The sequence below is a fragment of the Beta vulgaris genome, chromosome 7, assembly GCF_026745355.1.
Source record: "Beta vulgaris subsp. vulgaris cultivar EL10 chromosome 7, EL10.2, whole genome shotgun sequence".
Classification (NCBI taxonomy): Eukaryota; Viridiplantae; Streptophyta; class Magnoliopsida; order Caryophyllales; family Amaranthaceae; genus Beta; species Beta vulgaris.
The window spans coordinates 191,883-210,587 of record NC_079208.1 but is presented as its reverse complement, the minus strand read 5'-3'; the positions used below and the strand labels follow the sequence as shown (position 1 = coordinate 210,587).

Sequence of the window (18,705 nt, the reverse complement as noted above, 5' to 3'; positions counted from 1 at the left end):
AGTCTTAAAGCAGCTGCATTTCTGCAAATAGCAGTTAAAACTTGCATAAACCAAAACCAAAACCAAAAAATATATACTCTACTAAATAATTCAATAAAAATATAAAAGCAGCAAGCTTAGTAGACTAGTTTAGACACCTTCAATTTCGGTTATCTTGTCTTTGCAATAATCTCTCTCCTCTCTCTCTCTCTCTCTCCTCCATTACTCCATTACCAACTTCCTTCAAACCCTAAACTCTCTCTCTACTTTGCATTCCCAGATTTGTGATTTCACCCTTCTTCTTCTTCTTCACTCCATATTACAATTATTGGGTCTTGAATAATTTCAAATTTTCAACAACTTTCTCTCTCCTGCATCTGGGTGTGCTCCTTCTTCTTCTTGAGCTCAGAGATCTTCCAAGTTTGCTCAATTCTCAGCTTTATTTTACCTGGTTAGTTAGTTTGAGTCTTTCCCTAATTTATTTGCTGCTATTTTCTTTGAATCTGATTGCTTATTCAACAACAACAGCAGCAAAAATAGATATATAAAGCTTAGATCTTTGATGACATGGGGAGCATATTTGCTCTAATTCTATGGTTTTCTGTATTAGTAAATGTAATTGTAGCACAAAGATACACCCCACATGATAATATACTCTTAAATTGTGGTGCTTCTGATCGACAATCCACCGATGTTGATGGTCGGAATTGGAACTCCGATGATGGATCTAAGTTCATGTCAACAACAAGAGGTTCTTCCATGGCTACTGCAGCAACACAAGCTCCTGATGTTGGGGAAGTTCCTTATATGACTGCTAGAATTTTTGATTCCAATTTTACCTATTCCATTGCTGTTGCCCCTGGTCGTAAATTTCTCCGTCTTTACTTCTATCCTAATACTTATTCCGGTCGTAATTCCACCAATGGTATCTTCTCTGTTACTGCCGGCCCATTTACCTTGCTTAGCAACTTTAGTGCTGCCCAAACTACTGAGGCTCTTAACTTTGATTATCTGATCAAAGAGTATTCTCTCCATGTGGAGGGTGAGACTTTGAGCCTTACCTTTTCGCCTTCGTCTAATTACTCCGATTCGTTTGCCTTTGTTAATGGTATTGAGGTTGTGTCTATGCCTGATATCTATGACTCTGCTACTGGGGTAACCGTGGTTGGTGTAGATTCCCCATTTACGATTGATAACTCCACTGCCCTTGAGGGTTTGTATCGGTTGAATGTTGGTGGGAATTACATTCCGCCAGACAACGATACCGGCATTTTTAGGTCGTGGTCTGATGACACTCCTTACATATTTGGGGCAGCGACGGGTACCACCAATGTTATTGATCCCGAGTTGAATGTAACTTTCCCTAGCTCTTTGCCTTCCTACACGGCTCCCGTTACTGTTTACTCCACTGCCAGGTTCATGACAATGAACAATACAGTGAACCAGAACTTCAACTTGACATGGTTGTTTACTGTTGATACCGGGTTTAGTTACTTGGTGAGGCTGCATTTCTGCCAGATCTTTTCCAATATCTCCAAGGTCAACCAGATGGTGTTTGATGTCTACCTCAACAATCAAACTGCATTTCCAGCGTATGATATTATTCCATTGGCTGACGGCAATGGGATACCGAATGTTCAGAACTTTGTGGTGATTGTTCCCCCTACTGAAGACCCTCAGCAGGATCTTTGGCTTGCACTGCATCCAGTAACCAGCGTTACCCCCCCTCCAGAGTATTATAATGCTTTTCTGAATGGAGTGGAGATATTTAAGATAAACAGCACCTTCGGTAGTCTTGCTGGGCAGAATCCAATTCCAGCCCCGACGCAGGAGCTCATTTTACCCCCTTCAGCAGGCTCATCTCATTCGAGTAGTCATGCTGCAGTTATTGGCGGGGCTGTTGCTGGAGGTGTTGCACTCATCTTACTGGCTGGTTTTCTGGCCTGCTGCATCTCTCGTCGCCGCAAGTATGGAAAGGTCTCCAACCCAAGTGATGGTCCGTCTGGCTGGCTTCCCCTTTCCTTGTATGGGAATTCGCATACCTCTGGATCTGCAAAGACTACAACTGGAAGCTATACTTCTTCTCTTCCTTCAAATCTCTGCCGGCATTTCTCTTTTGCAGAGATCAAGTCTGCTACCAAAAATTTTGATGAGTCTCTTGTCCTTGGGGTTGGAGGTTTTGGTAAAGTATACAGGGGAGAGATTGATGGCGGAACTATGAAGGTAGCTATCAAGCGTGGGAACCCACTGTCTGAGCAAGGTATCCATGAGTTCCAAACAGAAATCGAGATGCTCTCCAAGCTTCGTCATCGTCACCTTGTCTCTCTGCTAGGTTATTGTGAAGAGAATGGAGAAATGATCCTTGTGTATGATTACATGGCTTTTGGAACCCTTCGCGAGCATCTGTACAAGACCCAAAAGCCTCCTCTGCCGTGGAAACAAAGACTTGAGATTTGCATTGGTGCTGCTCGAGGACTTCACTACCTCCACACTGGTGCCAAGCACACTATTATTCACCGAGATGTCAAGACAACCAACATTCTCGTGGATGAGAAGTGGGTGGCCAAGGTTTCTGACTTTGGCCTGTCCAAGACAGGACCTTCATTGGACCACACTCATGTTAGTACTGTTGTGAAAGGTAGTTTTGGGTATCTGGATCCTGAGTACTTCAGGAGGCAACAACTCACTGATAAGTCAGATGTATACTCATTTGGGGTCGTTCTGTTTGAAATCCTGTGTGCTCGGCCTGCTCTGAACCCGTCACTACCAAAGGAGCAAGTTAGCTTGGCAGAGTGGGCAGTATATTGCTATAAGAAGGGCATTCTTGAACAGATTATGGACCCGTATCTGAAAGGGAAGATTGCTCCTGAATGCTTCAAGAAGTTTGCTGAGACTGCCATGAAATGTGTATCTGATCAGAGTATTGACAGACCATCCATGGGTGATGTGCTGTGGAACCTCGAATTTGCTCTGCAGCTACAGGAGAGTGCAGAGGAGAGTGGTAAGGGTCTCGGTGGGATGGACTTCGTCGAAGGCAAGTATGACATCGACTGTGGAAAGAAGGATCCTGATGATTCCCGGGCTTTTGATGGAAATGTAACCGACTCAAGGAGCACAATGAGCATCGGTGGTCGCAGTCTAGCCAGTGAAGACTCCGATGGTCTGACACCAAGTGCCGTGTTCTCTCAGATAATGAATCCAAAGGGACGTTAAGATACATGACAAATGCTCGGGACTTGCATCAGTTGTACCTGGATTTGAGTCCTATTTTTCTGCTCGATCACAGAGAGTTTGATAATCGGTTAGTAATCAACCACATAAGAAACTCCGGCATCTCATCATCAGACTAATAATAACTATTCAATTACCTTCTTCTATATACTATCTTCTTTCATCTTGTTATTGAACATGACTATCTATTTGATTTCCATCTTTGATCTAGTTGTAAGTTATATCTATAGTTTTATTGGAATTTGGAAGAGTGAAACTAAAATTGTCCTATATCCAAGATGTATTGGTGGAAACATTTATTTTTTTTGCTTTTTTTTGGGTGTGTATTTCAGCAATTTATGGTTCATTATAGTGGGATTCATTTATTTATTCTTCTAAATTTGTACATTCAGATTCATGTTTTCATGCTAATTACATAAATTGGGTTTTGCATAATTTCTTGAATTTCTTCCTATATTTCAGTTATGAAGTTATTATTCGTGTAAATGCATTGAGTTGTTTGTTAGGTAAAGTTTGCATAATTATAATGTGAATAGAGTCCATCTACTCTTAAAAAATATTTATAAAAATGATGGTGACTCATGAATCATGGATAGGAAAGTTGAAGATAATATGCGCCACCACCACTAAATATGGTTGTCATTTGTCAGCACATGGTCATATTGATGGTGATTGCTGTGCATGGGGCCCATATTTGGTTGTCCGTCGCAAACTAATTGGCAAAATTAGCGAGAGGACGGCAATCATCAAGAAAGAGTAAGAAAATATGATCAAGAAAACAATGATAAAAATGGTGGAAATTGTCAAAATTTTTCTGTTTTTTTGGTTGAAAATGAATTTGTCAATTTTTTCTTCTTTTTGTTTGGTTGAAAGTGAAATTGTCAATTTCATACTTGTATTGTTTTATGTGGAATGCATGTTGTTGGCTGGGATTAGGCTGGACATAATCAGAATATGCGATTTTTTGAGAATGACACCCCATGTATATTGTCATACAACACATATTGTTCCGAGTTCTGACCTTCCTACCTAATTCCTATAGCAGTTGGTAACTACTTTTTTTTTTTTATTATTATCATTTTCACTTTCAGTGTGTATCTCGTAATGAAACGAATCAAATAAAATTCCACATGATTATATTTTTTTTATATTTGAGAAAAATTGAGAAGATTCATTCTGAGTATGAATAATGTCATAATTTCAATTGATAACAATAAGAAAAACGGAAGGAATACTAGCTGGGTAGTTGGTCCATACGAGAAACTAATTTATATTTTTTTTATTCGATACAATATTTATTAAACCTTATGAACTTTAACTATACCTTTCAGTAATAAGTATGATTTTAAACTCGTTTCAATTATATTTTCAAAATATCAAATTTGTAAATATATTAAAATATGGTATTAAAGACATTTTAAAAAGGAACACCAAGATATATTATGAGTTCTAGTGTGACAGACTGACAATCAATCATACATACACCAAGTAGGCTAAGTATAATTGACAGCATTCTATTTGTTTGTACTCTATTATATAGTAGTAATTGGCAAGTTTAATACTAAACGCTTAAGCTGCTTTGTGTTAATAGGGGTACTTACCATCTTGTCCAAGGTTATGTTAGCGACATGTTATCATGATTGCCGGCTTTATTCTAATATGAAAGCAATTAAAGAACGGACCCATCTATAAGAGGTGGGTAGCTAATCAAAAGCAACTAAAGAACGGTTTCACACGTCAAAACAAATGATAATAAGACCTTGTTTGCATAAAAGAGTTTGAACTTAACAATTAACCTTGTTTGCATAAAAGAGTTTGAATTTAACAATTGACACACCCTTTATTAGACTTTCATCTATGTGAAAAGGTAACATCATATATACAGAAAATAAATAGTAAATTCCACTTCAATGATCAGGTCACACTTTGTAAACAAGTGAATTTCTGATTATGACATGCAAAAGAACATACGAAAGAAGTTGAGCTCCTTGTGCATTCGTTAACAGAAACTGTTTTTTTATTTTGGAAAAATTCACATGAATAATCCTAACTATTGAGCATCTTCCAATAATAATCCTAACTATGAGTTATTCTAGTATAATCCTAACTAAAGCATTTACCTTCCCATATTACTCCATTTACCTATTGTAACCTGTTATAACAGGTTAAATTCATTTTCCTTTTTTTTTTCTTTTCTTTTTATCTAATTATTCAATCATCAAATCATCATCATCATAAAATCATCATCACCAGTCCACCACCACCACACCACGGCTCCACCCCAACCAACACACTGCACCACCACCGCACTAGCATCACACACCAACCCCACGCACCAACACCACCACCACAGCACCACCACAACACCACCACCAGCACCACACACCGACACCACAGCACACCACACACCGACACCACCAGAACCACACACCGACACCACCCGCACCGCCACACCCTTCGAACCCCTTAGCCACCATCAGAACCACCACCTACCGCCGCACTCCTACAAATCAACCCCACCCCCATCGAACCCATAACCCCCACAGAACCACCACCTCCAATCGACCCAAATCAACCCCAAACAACCCACCCATTCAAATTGCACCACCTCCACCTTCAAATCGCACCACCACCACCTTCAAACCACCCCCACCCCCACCCCCATCGAACCCACAAACCGCCACCCCATCCCGTCAAATCGCACCCTCACCCCGCCCACCGTCGAACCTATTCGAACCCCGATCCCGCCCACCGTCGAACCCATTCGAACCCCGATCCCGCCCACCGTCGAACCCCACAACCACATCATCGCAACCCCAGCCACCCCAAAAACCCATTCGAACCCCAACCCCAAAACCCATTCAAACCCATCCAGAAAAAAAAAAAGAAGAAGAAGAAGAGAGGAGGTCTGTGGTGGTGCCGGTGGTGACGCGAGGGAGGAGAGAGAGTGGGGAGGAGTGTCGGTTTGGTGGTGGTGGCGGAGGTGGTTGGGGGAAGAGAGAGACGGTGAGGAGAGAGAGAGTGAGGGGAGGGAGAGAGTGAGGGAGAGGGGTAGGGTTTAATTAGATTTTGATTTTTTTTTCTGATTTTTGTTTTTATTTTTTAATATCTGATTTTTTAGTTTTTACTAAATTAAATTTGTTAAATATAATAATAAAAAAACTTAAGTTTAATCATTTGATTAACTTGATTAACAGGTTGCCGGTCAAGTGGGATCAAAATTGGAAGAGTTGCAATTAGTTTAGATTATACTATAATAATCCATAGTTGGGATTATTATTGGAAGATCGCTCATAGTTCGGATTATTCATGTGAATTTTTCCTTTTATTTTTAACAAGTCAACCGAACGATTATACGATGGGCTAGATATCTGAATATGAAATAGAAATCAGTGGGCCATCAATGGGAGCAAAAAATTTATAGTAACTGTAAAGTGTAGCACATGATATGTTTGCAGAGATTGGGAAAAACCTAAGCGAATATTTTGCATAATGCATACCTAATTGTGGCTGTTAATAGTCATGGCCTGCAATCATTTTTAAGACAAATAACAACCATGGATACCAATTGGGAAGACTCATGGAGCATGTTCCATATATTGTCTAAGAGAATGATGGATTTATGAAGAACTATGAGAGTCTTTGTACACCAAATATTTCCCAAATGAAGTATAATCAAGCAAACCAGGCATTACATCTAAAAGTTATGTTAATGTCTATATAAATTGGCAGTCTAGTACACCGAAAAGTAAGCGTGATCCGACTGACCATGTCGATAAGTTAAGAGGTATTACTGCCAACAATAACTTAAGCACCGTCAGGCTGAATGAAAGGGTTTGCAATCTCGTCCGTGCCATCAGTTGGAGAAACAAGCATCACCGCTGTTCCTCTACAAACCTGCAACAACAGAGTGCACAACTTCAAATCAATCCATAATTCAACTACACCTATACTATACAACTGAATTTACTGGGAAGTACACAACTTAATCAAGGTTTAGAGGTGAAGGTAGGCACAAGAGCAAGCTATGAGGAATGCCTAATATGTAGATATATTACAGAAAAATATTATAGAATAATTAGTATGGTGATCAATGATCAGTGTCTTCTCCGACACCATTTTCTTGATTTTGACATCTGTAAACTGAGGTCTGTAATTCCTTATGTACCATACAGTAATCTTGTATCTACACCCAGAAAAGGAAATCCCAACAAGAAAATTCAACATATTAGAGATTCCGTACTAGTAGAAGAGCACCAAAGAGCATACAATTAAGCCAAGGCTTCTAGTCTGGTCAGTGGTCTTCAGCGGGTCATCAGCATCTGCAATTACATTTTATTTGAGTTATATGTCCTCACAAAGTTTATGGAGCCAAATCATAAAATATCAAGCTATCGACTATGTCACTGAATAAAATACAACAAAACATTACTCCCTCCGTCCCAAATTATTTGCTACATTTACTTTATCACAAAGACCAAGGAGGGAGTGGGGACCATTGCTATAACAACAATTAACAAAAAGCAAATAGATAAATTGTGGGACCTATGTACTATATATGGATATATTTACAAAAACCAAGGAGGGAGTGATGGCAAATTTGTAAATAAAGTGTGGGACCTATGTATTATATATGAAAATAGTTGCAAATGTAGCAAATAAATTGGGACACACCTAAATGGCAAAATGTAGCAAATAAATTGGGACGGAGGGAGTACTATCCTTGTCAACTGCCAGCACAAAAACAACATAACACGAACTTGCCCAAGACCAGAGTAAGCAACCTCAAGCACAATTGTAACGTTAATAACACTGAAACAAACGGTTAAGGCAAACTCTGAGAAATTTCCCATATGAACTCTAAGGTAAAACAAACGGTTAAGGCAAACTCTAAGATAGGCAATTCAGATAAACAAACTGTTAGGCTGCTTTCCCATATCCATATGAACTCTAAGGAACTCTAAGCAATTCAGATAGGCTGCTTTGGAACTCAAAAAACTTCCACACAGTTGGTTCATTGAGATTTTCCTAAGGGATGCATGAATTACACCTTTGCCAAGGATGAGAATTTGGTGTTGCAGTGTTCTCTGTCCAGGTGGCAATAGGAGGAAAAACACTCTTCTTGTTTCTTGCAGTCTGTGAGGAAGGAGTCATGGGAGTGAAAGCATGAGTGACAATACTCTAATAGCCTTCCAAATGGATTTAAATGGAGAGATATTGGATGACTTTCCACTATATACCCTACATGAAAACATTTCGGAGTACATTTTCGAAATCTTCCATTGGCTTCCCAAATAAAATTCTTTCCATTGGGTTCCATTGGTCTATGTGGGGCCAAGTAAATTAAGCTAATGGAGTCATGTATAGTTTCCATCATAGATCTACAACCCAAGATCACTTTGGTCTTATATACTTGTATTTTGTCCAATCCTAGGAAGTAGGATTGTGCAATAGATATCCGATTCGTTTCATCCGGTCTATTTATCCACTGATCTGGTCAAGTTTATGATTTTCGGATAATTAGGCTCGGCCGCTCGGGTAGCTGCAAAAAAACACGGATTTTCGGGTCGGGTACGGATCACTGTTTTTAATTTCGAATTGAATGAAAATCCGGAACATAAAGTTTATATGGATCTTAGTCCTATCATTCAATATGCATATTATGGATCACTCATCTCAAAGCCCATAAATCCTTTTTCCCTTCTTTGGTTATCCTAAGTCCCTAACCAGACACACATTGCAATCTCCCTCCTCACTCTACCATGGCTAACTGGTCGAACATCTCACAGTGATTGCTCGAAGTCCTCAAATCTCATCCTCATGCTGACAGCTGCAGACTGCAAGTCGGATCTGCAATAACTCGAACTAAATACTGGAAATTCACACAATCCTGAAGGCCACAAATGATGTCCCATGTTCCTTCAGTCCTCCTGCGGGGTTGCTGTTGCATCCTTCTACTTTATACTGCTAAATAACTGGCTGCCTTCATCTCCCTCTATCTAAATCTCAGTGCCGAGTCATGGTCAATAAAAGGATAAAAAAGAAGGCGCCCCTAGCCTGCAACAGAAACAGTGGCATGAATTGCTTCCCCCTTCTCTCTCCCTATTGGTTTTTGTATTATATGTGCGGTTCTACATTCTCGGTATCTGAAAGCCAAAGGTGTAGATGAATTTATGAAAAATTATTGGTAATTGGTGGAGGTGTCCTGGGTTCAAAAGAGTTCATCAAATATAGTGATTAAAGAACAATTCAATCCTCAATCTTCGGTACTACCCCCCTCTCCCAAAAGAAAGTTTCACCAGCCGAACTGTAACTGGCATCAGCAATATGAAGGAAGCTTAACACTTAAGGGAGCAAATATAACTTTTCATCTGCATTAGAACCAATCATCAGAATTTCTATTTGTAATTTATGGTTCATATCTAGAATCCAGGTGACAAACATAGACCCTGATAAACCCCAAAAGGTATATCTTGAGAGCCACAAAGACTCCTTCCATATCTGTTTATAATTTCACCAATGTCTACAAAAGGGGTGTTCTAGTATTTGCTACGTTATACTACAATGAATCAGGTGTCAGTTACGGTCTTGGCTTCCATTAAGCACGTAAGCAACAACTTGAGGTCACATCTTCCTGTTTCAGCAACGATCTTTTGACAGCTTGCAGAAGATCTAGGCTTTATGTAAGTGATTTTGGGTCTAAAGTCGCTCTTGCCTCTTATATATAGTTCATAAGGCTACTTTGGTTCCCAAGTGAAAATTCCAGGATCGACAATAAGAAGCAGTATTACTCTTGGAAACTTTGCACATACATAAGTCCACCTGGTGAAGGATATACCATCCTATATAGAACAACCATCACCACCATGTAGTAATCATGTCTCGTTAAAGTTTGGAGATATATGCGACAATACCTCTATCTGGTCCAGTTTCAATAAGCCATAACATAATTAAACATAAATGCCGACACGCACCTTTATAACCAAAACAGGATCCATTAGAAATTTGATAAATGATTTTTCCACCGGAATAACCAAATACCAGAACAACTGCCATAAGCACATTCTTGTGCACAATCCACGAGTGACAAGGACTCTTACTGTGTGCAAGTACTTTATAACAAGACCAGAACTAAATATAAATCAATAGCAAAGTTCATACCTCTCAAAAATTCAATGGCCTCATCCAGCACAAGGTTCAGCAACTGATCATATCCTTTGAGTGTTCCAGTCACTATAAAAAGGAAAAGGATGCAAAATGCAAGAGACAAGGTCAATAAATCAAGACAGGTCCCCATATATCAAAATGAATGACCCAGTAGGCTTTTCATAGATAGTCGTTCCATCACAATTGTATTATCATATTTCAGGAATGGGGAACAAAAGTGTTTGATGCAATTAGAAAAATTCCATTACATCTAGCCTTGGCATACTTCTAATATTAGTATATTTAGCTATTGGAAACTATAGTTTGTCAACAAAGATAGGACAAACGAAAAAACGATTCGACAATTCCCAAGTGTAAAAATAATCGACTAGATGTGGATCAATCTTTACAGTGTTGCACACCGAAGGATGAGCCGAGCTCAATAAAAAGACTCTCTCTCTATTAAGGCTCCATTCTCATCAAACATTTATGAGACAAAATTATTGATTAAACTTATTATCACATTATAAAGCAGTACAAACTTGTGAGAAACTCAATTTTAGCCTTATAATGATACTTTCACAATAAAAGGACCACTGAGTACTACAACCTATACCTTAATGTAATTGAGCACTCTCATAACGATCAAGTTAGGCCCTTTAATGCCTTTTATCAGATATTCACCATAGGGTACACCATCAAAATCAAAAGCACAAATAATCGATGAACAAAGAACCAGAAAGTTTGTCTAGCATGCAGGATGAAGCTGGAAAAAGTGCCAACAAAAAGAAATCCGACCCAATTTTATACAGGACATATCTCATATACAATAATTAGCGCATGATCGAAAAGGAAATAAGGAGCAGCTAATATTTAGTATCTATGAGAAATTGAGTTCCATAGTCCAATTGTTAAGAAAACTTTCCAAGTTTCCTTTTCCAAATGGTTTTACATCCTAATCATCAAACGGGAAACACAAAGTACATTAGGAAAGAAAATGGAAGAAAGAAGAACCTTGTCGTCCACCCGTAAGCTTAACTTGGACGCCCTTGTCAACAAACTTCGCAAGATCTAAAACAGTTTCTTTTCTACTAGACTGAGATAAAAGAGAGCAACATATTTGTATAATTAAGCACAAAGAACAAGTGAACAACCACAGATACAGTAGAACAAATTGTTCCATCAAATTACAAAATTAATGGCTTATATTGCACTTTATAGGTCAAACAAAAGCAAGTTAATCGATAAGTTACCATGATCTTTAAATTTGGTTATTCCAAAAGCTGGCAACTTTGTGGTTAATGAAGAATGAAGTTCAGACCTGCAAAATTAGTGATACACAAAGGATTATCTCTAATCTCTATGATGATGCAATGAATAGAATGTCACTTATACAACAAAGTATTTCTGTTGGCTCTCTCATAAAAACTAGAACATCATAAGTTTGCAACGAAAGTAAGAAGAAGGCAAATGAAAGTAGATGGTGAATTCAAGTACCTGAGAATCGTATTTTAGAGTGAAGAGGCGTACAAGTGAAATCAGTGCGCAACCAAATGAAGAAACTCGCCGCCGCTGTAACCTTAGCACACACGCCGTTGCTACAACAGTGGCCTTGCCCCTGTCTGTCAGAGTCTAGTTGCGGGTTGCCAGTGTGTATTGGCTTTTTAATATACTTTTGATTTTTGAGGAGGCCTTTTGGGACAGATATCAGTGTGTATTAATGTTAGCGTTTTGGATGATGTGCACCTTCCTCTACCTACACCCGTGCGTACAATCGACGAATTGAGTCTTTTAGATTCAAAACGCTAACAAGGGTAGAATTCTTAAAAGTTAGACTTAATATATACGGAAAATGCCTTAACATGTAAATCTTGATACTTGGAAGTCGAAATAGGATGATCCAAATCAATATTGATTCCACCAATGTTGATTGTTGACACGACCCAAACATTGGTATGATTAAAGTCATGATGATTTACCTTAGAGTCCGACGAGATGGCGCCATGTTCGCTAGTGAATATTGCAATGTGGATGAGTTTTTGTTTTTGGAAAATAGTTTTAATTAGTGGTATCTTTAGATGTGCATACATACGTTGTTAAATGTTCAGCAATAAAATTATGGACGTGCAAACATATTTTTTAGATGTACAAAATAAACTAACGACAGGAAGATGCAAAAACTACCATGCATGCGTAAATATAGTTTTTGAATGCACAAAAGAGATAATGGATGTGTAAATATAGTTTTTGGATGTATAGAATAATCATGGTTGTACGATATATAATATGGATATTCAAACATACTTTTTGGATGTTTATAATATACAAACTTAATTTTTGGATGTATAAACTGAATTATGAATGTACAAAGATAATTTATGGATGTACAAATATAGTTTATGAATGTGCAAATATAGTTTATGAATGTAAAAAACAAAACTGTACAAAATAGATTTTGAATGTACAAATACCAAGAATGGGATTACTCTAAACAAGAATGAATTTTTTTTTTTATCGACATGATTACACAGAATTTCATAGTACCACACTACCACCCCCACCCCCCAAATTCCCTCTCAGACAAATGATGGCACGCGAAAGCGTTGCCCATCTTCAAGATCATGAAATCAAGCACTATAAACATCAAATTAAGGAATTAGAATCTATTGGTATTTTGGATATACAAAATTGACAAGCACAATATAGAAAACAACATTGTACCTAATTTTTAAATACACTCTTTAAATGCTAAGGAGAAAAAACCCCGTCTAAACCTCAACTCTCACAGTTTTTAGACCTAGCATTTGAGGATCGGGTGCTTGAGTGTAGGGGAGACAGTAGAGCGATTGCTGCTCCCAAACACCACACTTGGCAAAATTCAAACGTAAAACTTCAGGTATCTAAGGTAAAAGTCTTGCCAAGTGACCAAGTACTACTTGGTATACAACGTTTTCTCTATGCTTGTGACTCTTAGCATTGCCTCTCACATACAAGTATAACAAATAACACACTCATCTAATGCTATTTCACAACTTTACACAGCAGAAGATACATAGATTGGGTAAAAATGAGCGTAATGTTTGCACCCGGATCACAAATTTAAGAACCACGTTTCACTGAGACATCATAATACGGCTTCTAGGAAGGCCGGCCTTGTGAGTCTACAATGGCAGTTATCTTCTTTTGTAACTCTGCCTTGTTGGAGCCAACAAGCTTGTCAATCTCCTGTCCATTCTTCAGGAAGAAGAAACTTGGAGTGGCTTTGATATCAAATGAGGTGCTAAGATCCTGCATCAAAGTAATCTACACTTAATAATTTTTATAGGAGGTTGCAGCATAGTTGCAACAAGTTTGGGATGCAAAATTTCTCCATCCTAATTGTAAAGACTAAAACTGCGAGGAGCATGAAGATTCCATGGTCCATTATAGTAATAAACTAAAGTGGAAATTTTGTAGTTTAGAACAAGAAATACTTGCTATTATGGCTACCATAAACGACCTGTTCACTAGGTGATAATGGTAATGAGCTTACATCTAATTTGTTACCAATTTGTCTTAACATACATGACAATGCAACCCTCCTCTCAAGTATGTGATTTTCTTCTTAATTTTCATTATCACCAAATACCATTACAGAGTAGTATTGGGTAGCAATGAAAATATATGAAGAAATACACATTCTGACTTGACATGAGTTATTTCTAGCAAAAGTGAACAGAAACTCATTACCATTACCCTCATTTAATGTTGTCTTCAGGACAAGCCACAGGTTCTTTTACCAACTAGAAGAATTTAGCAGTTAAGCACCATATTAAGAGAAACAAAACTTTTCAAATAGAAAAGGGGTTATGATGATTCTGTCCCCCCCCCCCACCCTCCCAGTAACACAGTATTGCATCAACTGCAAATGTCAAACCCCTGCTATATAACTAGCACAAAACAGATAATAAAGCCCAAAAACTACCACCTATGTAACTATGTTACTTGAACTCTTTACTTTAAACCGTGCCGGGTCCTCGACAGTCAGATATGGGTATTGATCCTTTGACATTTGAAATTTGGGCAAAAATCATGAAAATTCAGGGGAAAAGATGAGTTGGACACTTAAGCACATATTTGTGTCCGACTTGGATATCTGAGTCCGAGTAACATAGACTTCCACCTAGCAGCAGTCTTGAATGCAGTAGAAACTTTTTATTATGTTCCTTCCAAGTCCAATGAAATGATTGTATACTTACAGGGAGTTCATCAACATCGATAGTGAGGAACATCAAGGAAGTGTATTTCCGAGACAATTCACAATAATATGATGCAATCATCTTGCACGGCCCACACCATGCTGCACTAAAATTTGCTATTATCTGTCAAAAAAAGAGGGTGGCAAGCTTCAGCAAGTATTTTACATTGTGAGAGAGGTCAAGGTACTAATGGCCTCTATTGCAGTAGAGAAAACTAGAAAAGCACCACAAAGGGACAAGAGAGTGCCATTATTTATCCTACATATTGATTTGACAATAATAACTAACATCTGCTCCAGTATTGTGCTCACAAACACTTTTCAGGACAATGCTCAAGTACAATAAAATTTATTCCATGATACACAACTAATCATGTAAATCCATGCAATTTTTCTTTAAGTGCAATAGTTGGTAGAACCCATCAATTAACTCACTGATTTCCCAACAAAAAATATAACTGTTGTCTGTTGTACTAATGAGACAAACCCTTAACATAGTTAAGCACATAACGCCATCAACTCACTTACTACTCTTAAAAATCAGAATAATGGAAAAGATAAAAGGAAAAGTGGATCACTTATGATAACAAAATACCCCAAGGTTCGGTCAAAAAGTTTTAACATGCATAGGCTATGCAAACCATTCATGACCATGGTAATGAGGCCCACTCCAGGACTAGATTCTAATGTATATTATAAATGACAGATATAGGATGCAGCAATAAGGGTAATCGCATAAAGGAAGCTAAGGAGAGAAGAAATTGAGCAAAGAGAGAAGCAGAGTAATGTAAGGGAGATAAGCAAGCCCTACATATCTCGGATTTGGCTTTCCCTATTCTGATTATATACATTTTTTCCCTCCTGATTCTTGATTCCATCTGCTAAATATCTTTCTTTCAACAAAAAAACTTCTCATCTCCAAAAACACAGTGCCAAACAAACCGCTTTTTAAAGAAAAGGAACTTTAGAAGTTGTTTCAACTTCTCTTGTGAAAGGGTATCTGTAAGAAGCACAGAAAACAGCTGACAATTCATTCCGCACAAAAAAAGGGCAAAAATCTTACAATCTTGTCTTGTTGATTGGCAAGCGACAACCTCTCCTCCCAAGCTGCAACTGTGGTAATAAGATGCACATCTCCATCGGCCATAATATAGTGAGCAGAATCATCATCATCATCCTGCACCCAGAATAGCAACCACATTTAAGCAGCCCCATCAAGTTACTACATAGTGCAATGCTCAACACTACTACATTAAACACCAAAATCTCGAATTAATAATGCAAAGCCATTGCCAATGACATAAATTATGATAAATGATTCCACTTCGACCATCTACATCTTTCAGTACCTAATAACAATCACCACAAATCGACAAGGGTATACTGTGCACTGAAGAGGACATGATTTTATGATTTGTATATTCAAGCAAGCTAGTGAAATACCCTAGCAAAAAGTTCTAGCACCAGTTCCACTACACGTGCATGCTTGTCCAGTACAAACAATATCTTGGTAATGGATTTGTACGTAATTTGGTATGCAATTCCACTGCCCCCATGGAAATTCTAATTCCATATAAGTATCTAAACTTGCAAAAGAATTTTCTTCATTAACTTCCATTACCAACTAATCACATATTTGTAAGTGGTGACCGGGCCGGTAATGTGGAGCACTAATAAGTTTTTGCCAGAAGAGGGCAGGGGATAGGCTTTAGCTAAAGGGCGGTTGGGCAGTCAATTAGGCATTGAATTTGATAAAAACAAAATCCAAAGAGAGATGTTCAAAACAGTATATAAATATACACGTCAGGGAAATTAGCTTTCAATCACAAGAACTTACTCTTGAAGCACACAATCCCATCTTGCAACCTCCGGAGCACAATTTACTAAAGATAGCCAGTACTGCTGTAAAAATTGCCTGAAAAAGAAGGAAATCATGAACCAAGCCGAGGTGCACTCTCAAATGAAACAGATCCGCCCAAGAAGTTCATGCTTTCAGTCACAACCTAGACCAAGTTTTATACTTCAAATAACTTAAGATCAAGAAAAGCTCAGCTATTCAATCATAGTATCAAAGAGAGGGAACAAATCCCAGCTGAAGTGTGTTCATCATTTTAAGAAGATGTAGTAGCACAGTAATCTTCTAAAAGATACTTCCTTGAAGTAGTGAGCCAAGTCACAACTACTAAGCAACCAAAAAGTAACTACCAATCAAACTAATTTTGATTTGAACAAACTGTTGTAGAGGGACTACAAAATCAAACAGAAAAATTAGAACTTTTAATAATCAGATCACAAGTCCAAACTCCAAACTCATGCCAAGAAAGAAATAACAAATATTGTAATACTCCAACTAATTAACCAATACTATCACTTTCTGAATGCAAAGTTCAGTATATCAAATTCATAATTGTAGACTATATTCAAATTCCAAGGCAATATAAGAACATTCTACCGGGGAAAAAAATTAATTTTTTGGGGTTTTGCAGGTTAGTAAGTAGAAGGCGATATTATTTTAATCATCAAATAAAATTGGACAACTAACATAGATGGAATTTGGTTTTATACCCAATTTAAAAGAATTAATAAAGAACAAAACTTTGGCACCAAAAGAGAAAGAAAACTAAGATCCACAATACATAGAAGAAGAGAATCATAAGAGATAGCAAAAATAAAGAATGATAGATGCAGAAAAGTGCATACCTGAAATAGGGAAAGTCACAACCCTAATCTTCTGAAACTGATAAGAATTTCACGGGTGAGAGAGAAAGATTAGTCGGTTGAATAGATAAAATTTGAAGAGAGATAACTTCTAGTAGTATTCAAAAGCAGAGAAAGAGCCAAAGAGGGAAGTTGGTTGATGAATGAAATTGCGAGGTGATAAATCATAAATTGGGGTTCTAGAAAGAAAAGTGTTCCTTAATCCTTATATTATTTGGATTTACTATTTAGGTTGTTGGACTTTTAGTACAAAGCAAGTAGTACACATAATAAGACCTGAACAACTAGAGATCAACTTCTTGCCAACTAAGCTTTCCATACATGCTGTTGAAACTTGAGAAGAAGATAAAAACTTTCCATTCATCATTCATGTGTAGAATTATCAATTATGCAGGTGGGTAGGTAATTTTAGGCTTTTGTGTCTAGAGTAAGCACAAAAGCTTGAGTGCTTGACCACCGACCACCTATTATGTGGTGGATAATTAATTTGCAAGCAAAGCAAATTTCAACTTATGAAACATGTGCCTAATCGTTAAAATAGTGACAATGTTTACCATATTTTGAGACATGATGCAACTTGTTTGAAAATTAGATCATATAACTTTTCTTTTAAAAAAACGAAATTGTCAAATCTAGACAAGATCGACAATTAGCCAAAGCTTCACAAGAGAAACACGCAGATCACACCAAACATCAACTTCAAGAGTGGACAATAGGAAGCAAAGCCTCAATCAGTGTGCAAACGCTTGTAGTTGACGGGGCTTGGAAGAAAAACGTGAGAACAAACCAATGGCAAGCAGCAATAGCGTGGAAAAATGTGAATAATGACCCTAAGGAGGAAGCTGCCTCAAAGATCTTTGCAAACTCGGCAGAACAAGCAGAAGCCTACGCAATTCTAAAAGCAATCGCTGATATGGAGTGGAGAAGTTCAGGCCTTATAATCAAGACGGACAACACAGAGGTTATTACGGCCTTGAAGAGCAACATCATCACCAATAAAAACATCGACAATATCATTAAGGACATCAAGAGAATAGCAAATAGTTACATTTTCATTTCTTGTATCGGGGTAAGTAGGGAAGAGGTCAAATTAGCACATCAACTTGCTACACAAGCAAGGAAAAGCTAATCCTCTTTCTTCTTTACCCTTTGTCAAAAAAAAAAAAATTGTTGTAGAGTGTTTTATGGAAATAAAAGTATATTAGATAGAAAAATAGTTTTAATTAAAGCACCTTTAATAGAAGAAAAAATAGAAGATTGTTCCATAATATGTGAATTATCAGTTTCACGATTGATCGTCCATAACATTTGGGAAGAAAACTCTAGAAAGCCCACTTTCTTTTTACTAGGTATCAAGACTTTTGTGCCGAGTTGTCGAACGTTGATGAGAAAAA

General features: G+C 37.7%; 3 protein-coding genes across 3 annotated transcripts; 1 reads left to right on the top strand and 2 right to left on the bottom strand.

The window, feature by feature from the left end:
* The first annotated feature begins 38 nt into the window (after window positions 1-38).
* On the top strand, window positions 39-3,575 carry LOC104898131 (receptor-like protein kinase FERONIA). Its single transcript, XM_010685152.3, has one exon. The coding sequence runs from the start codon at window positions 547-549 to the stop codon at window positions 3,190-3,192; it is 2,646 nt and encodes an 881-aa protein (XP_010683454.1). The 5' UTR covers window positions 39-546; the 3' UTR covers window positions 3,193-3,575.
* Window positions 3,576-6,807: 3,232 nt separating this feature from the next.
* On the bottom strand, window positions 6,808-12,057 carry LOC104898130 (sm-like protein LSM7). The gene is made up of 6 exons (XM_010685151.4): window positions 11,854-12,057; window positions 11,610-11,677; window positions 11,371-11,452; window positions 10,372-10,443; window positions 7,480-7,532; window positions 6,808-7,107 (listed from the first exon to the last, which is right to left on the bottom strand). Exons 2-6 carry the CDS (start codon window positions 11,610-11,612, stop codon window positions 7,018-7,020), a joined length of 300 nt encoding a protein of 99 aa, XP_010683453.1. The 5' UTR covers window positions 11,613-11,677; window positions 11,854-12,057; the 3' UTR covers window positions 6,808-7,017.
* A 947-nt stretch (window positions 12,058-13,004) lies between these two features.
* On the bottom strand, window positions 13,005-17,649 carry LOC104898129 (thioredoxin H-type). The gene is made up of 5 exons (XM_010685149.4): window positions 17,294-17,649; window positions 16,431-16,508; window positions 15,657-15,770; window positions 14,595-14,717; window positions 13,005-13,644 (listed from the first exon to the last, which is right to left on the bottom strand). The coding sequence occupies exons 2-5, from the start codon at window positions 16,449-16,451 to the stop codon at window positions 13,495-13,497; spliced, it is 408 nt and encodes a 135-aa protein (XP_010683451.1). The 5' UTR covers window positions 16,452-16,508; window positions 17,294-17,649; the 3' UTR covers window positions 13,005-13,494.
* Between the last annotated feature and the right edge of the window lie 1,056 nt (window positions 17,650-18,705).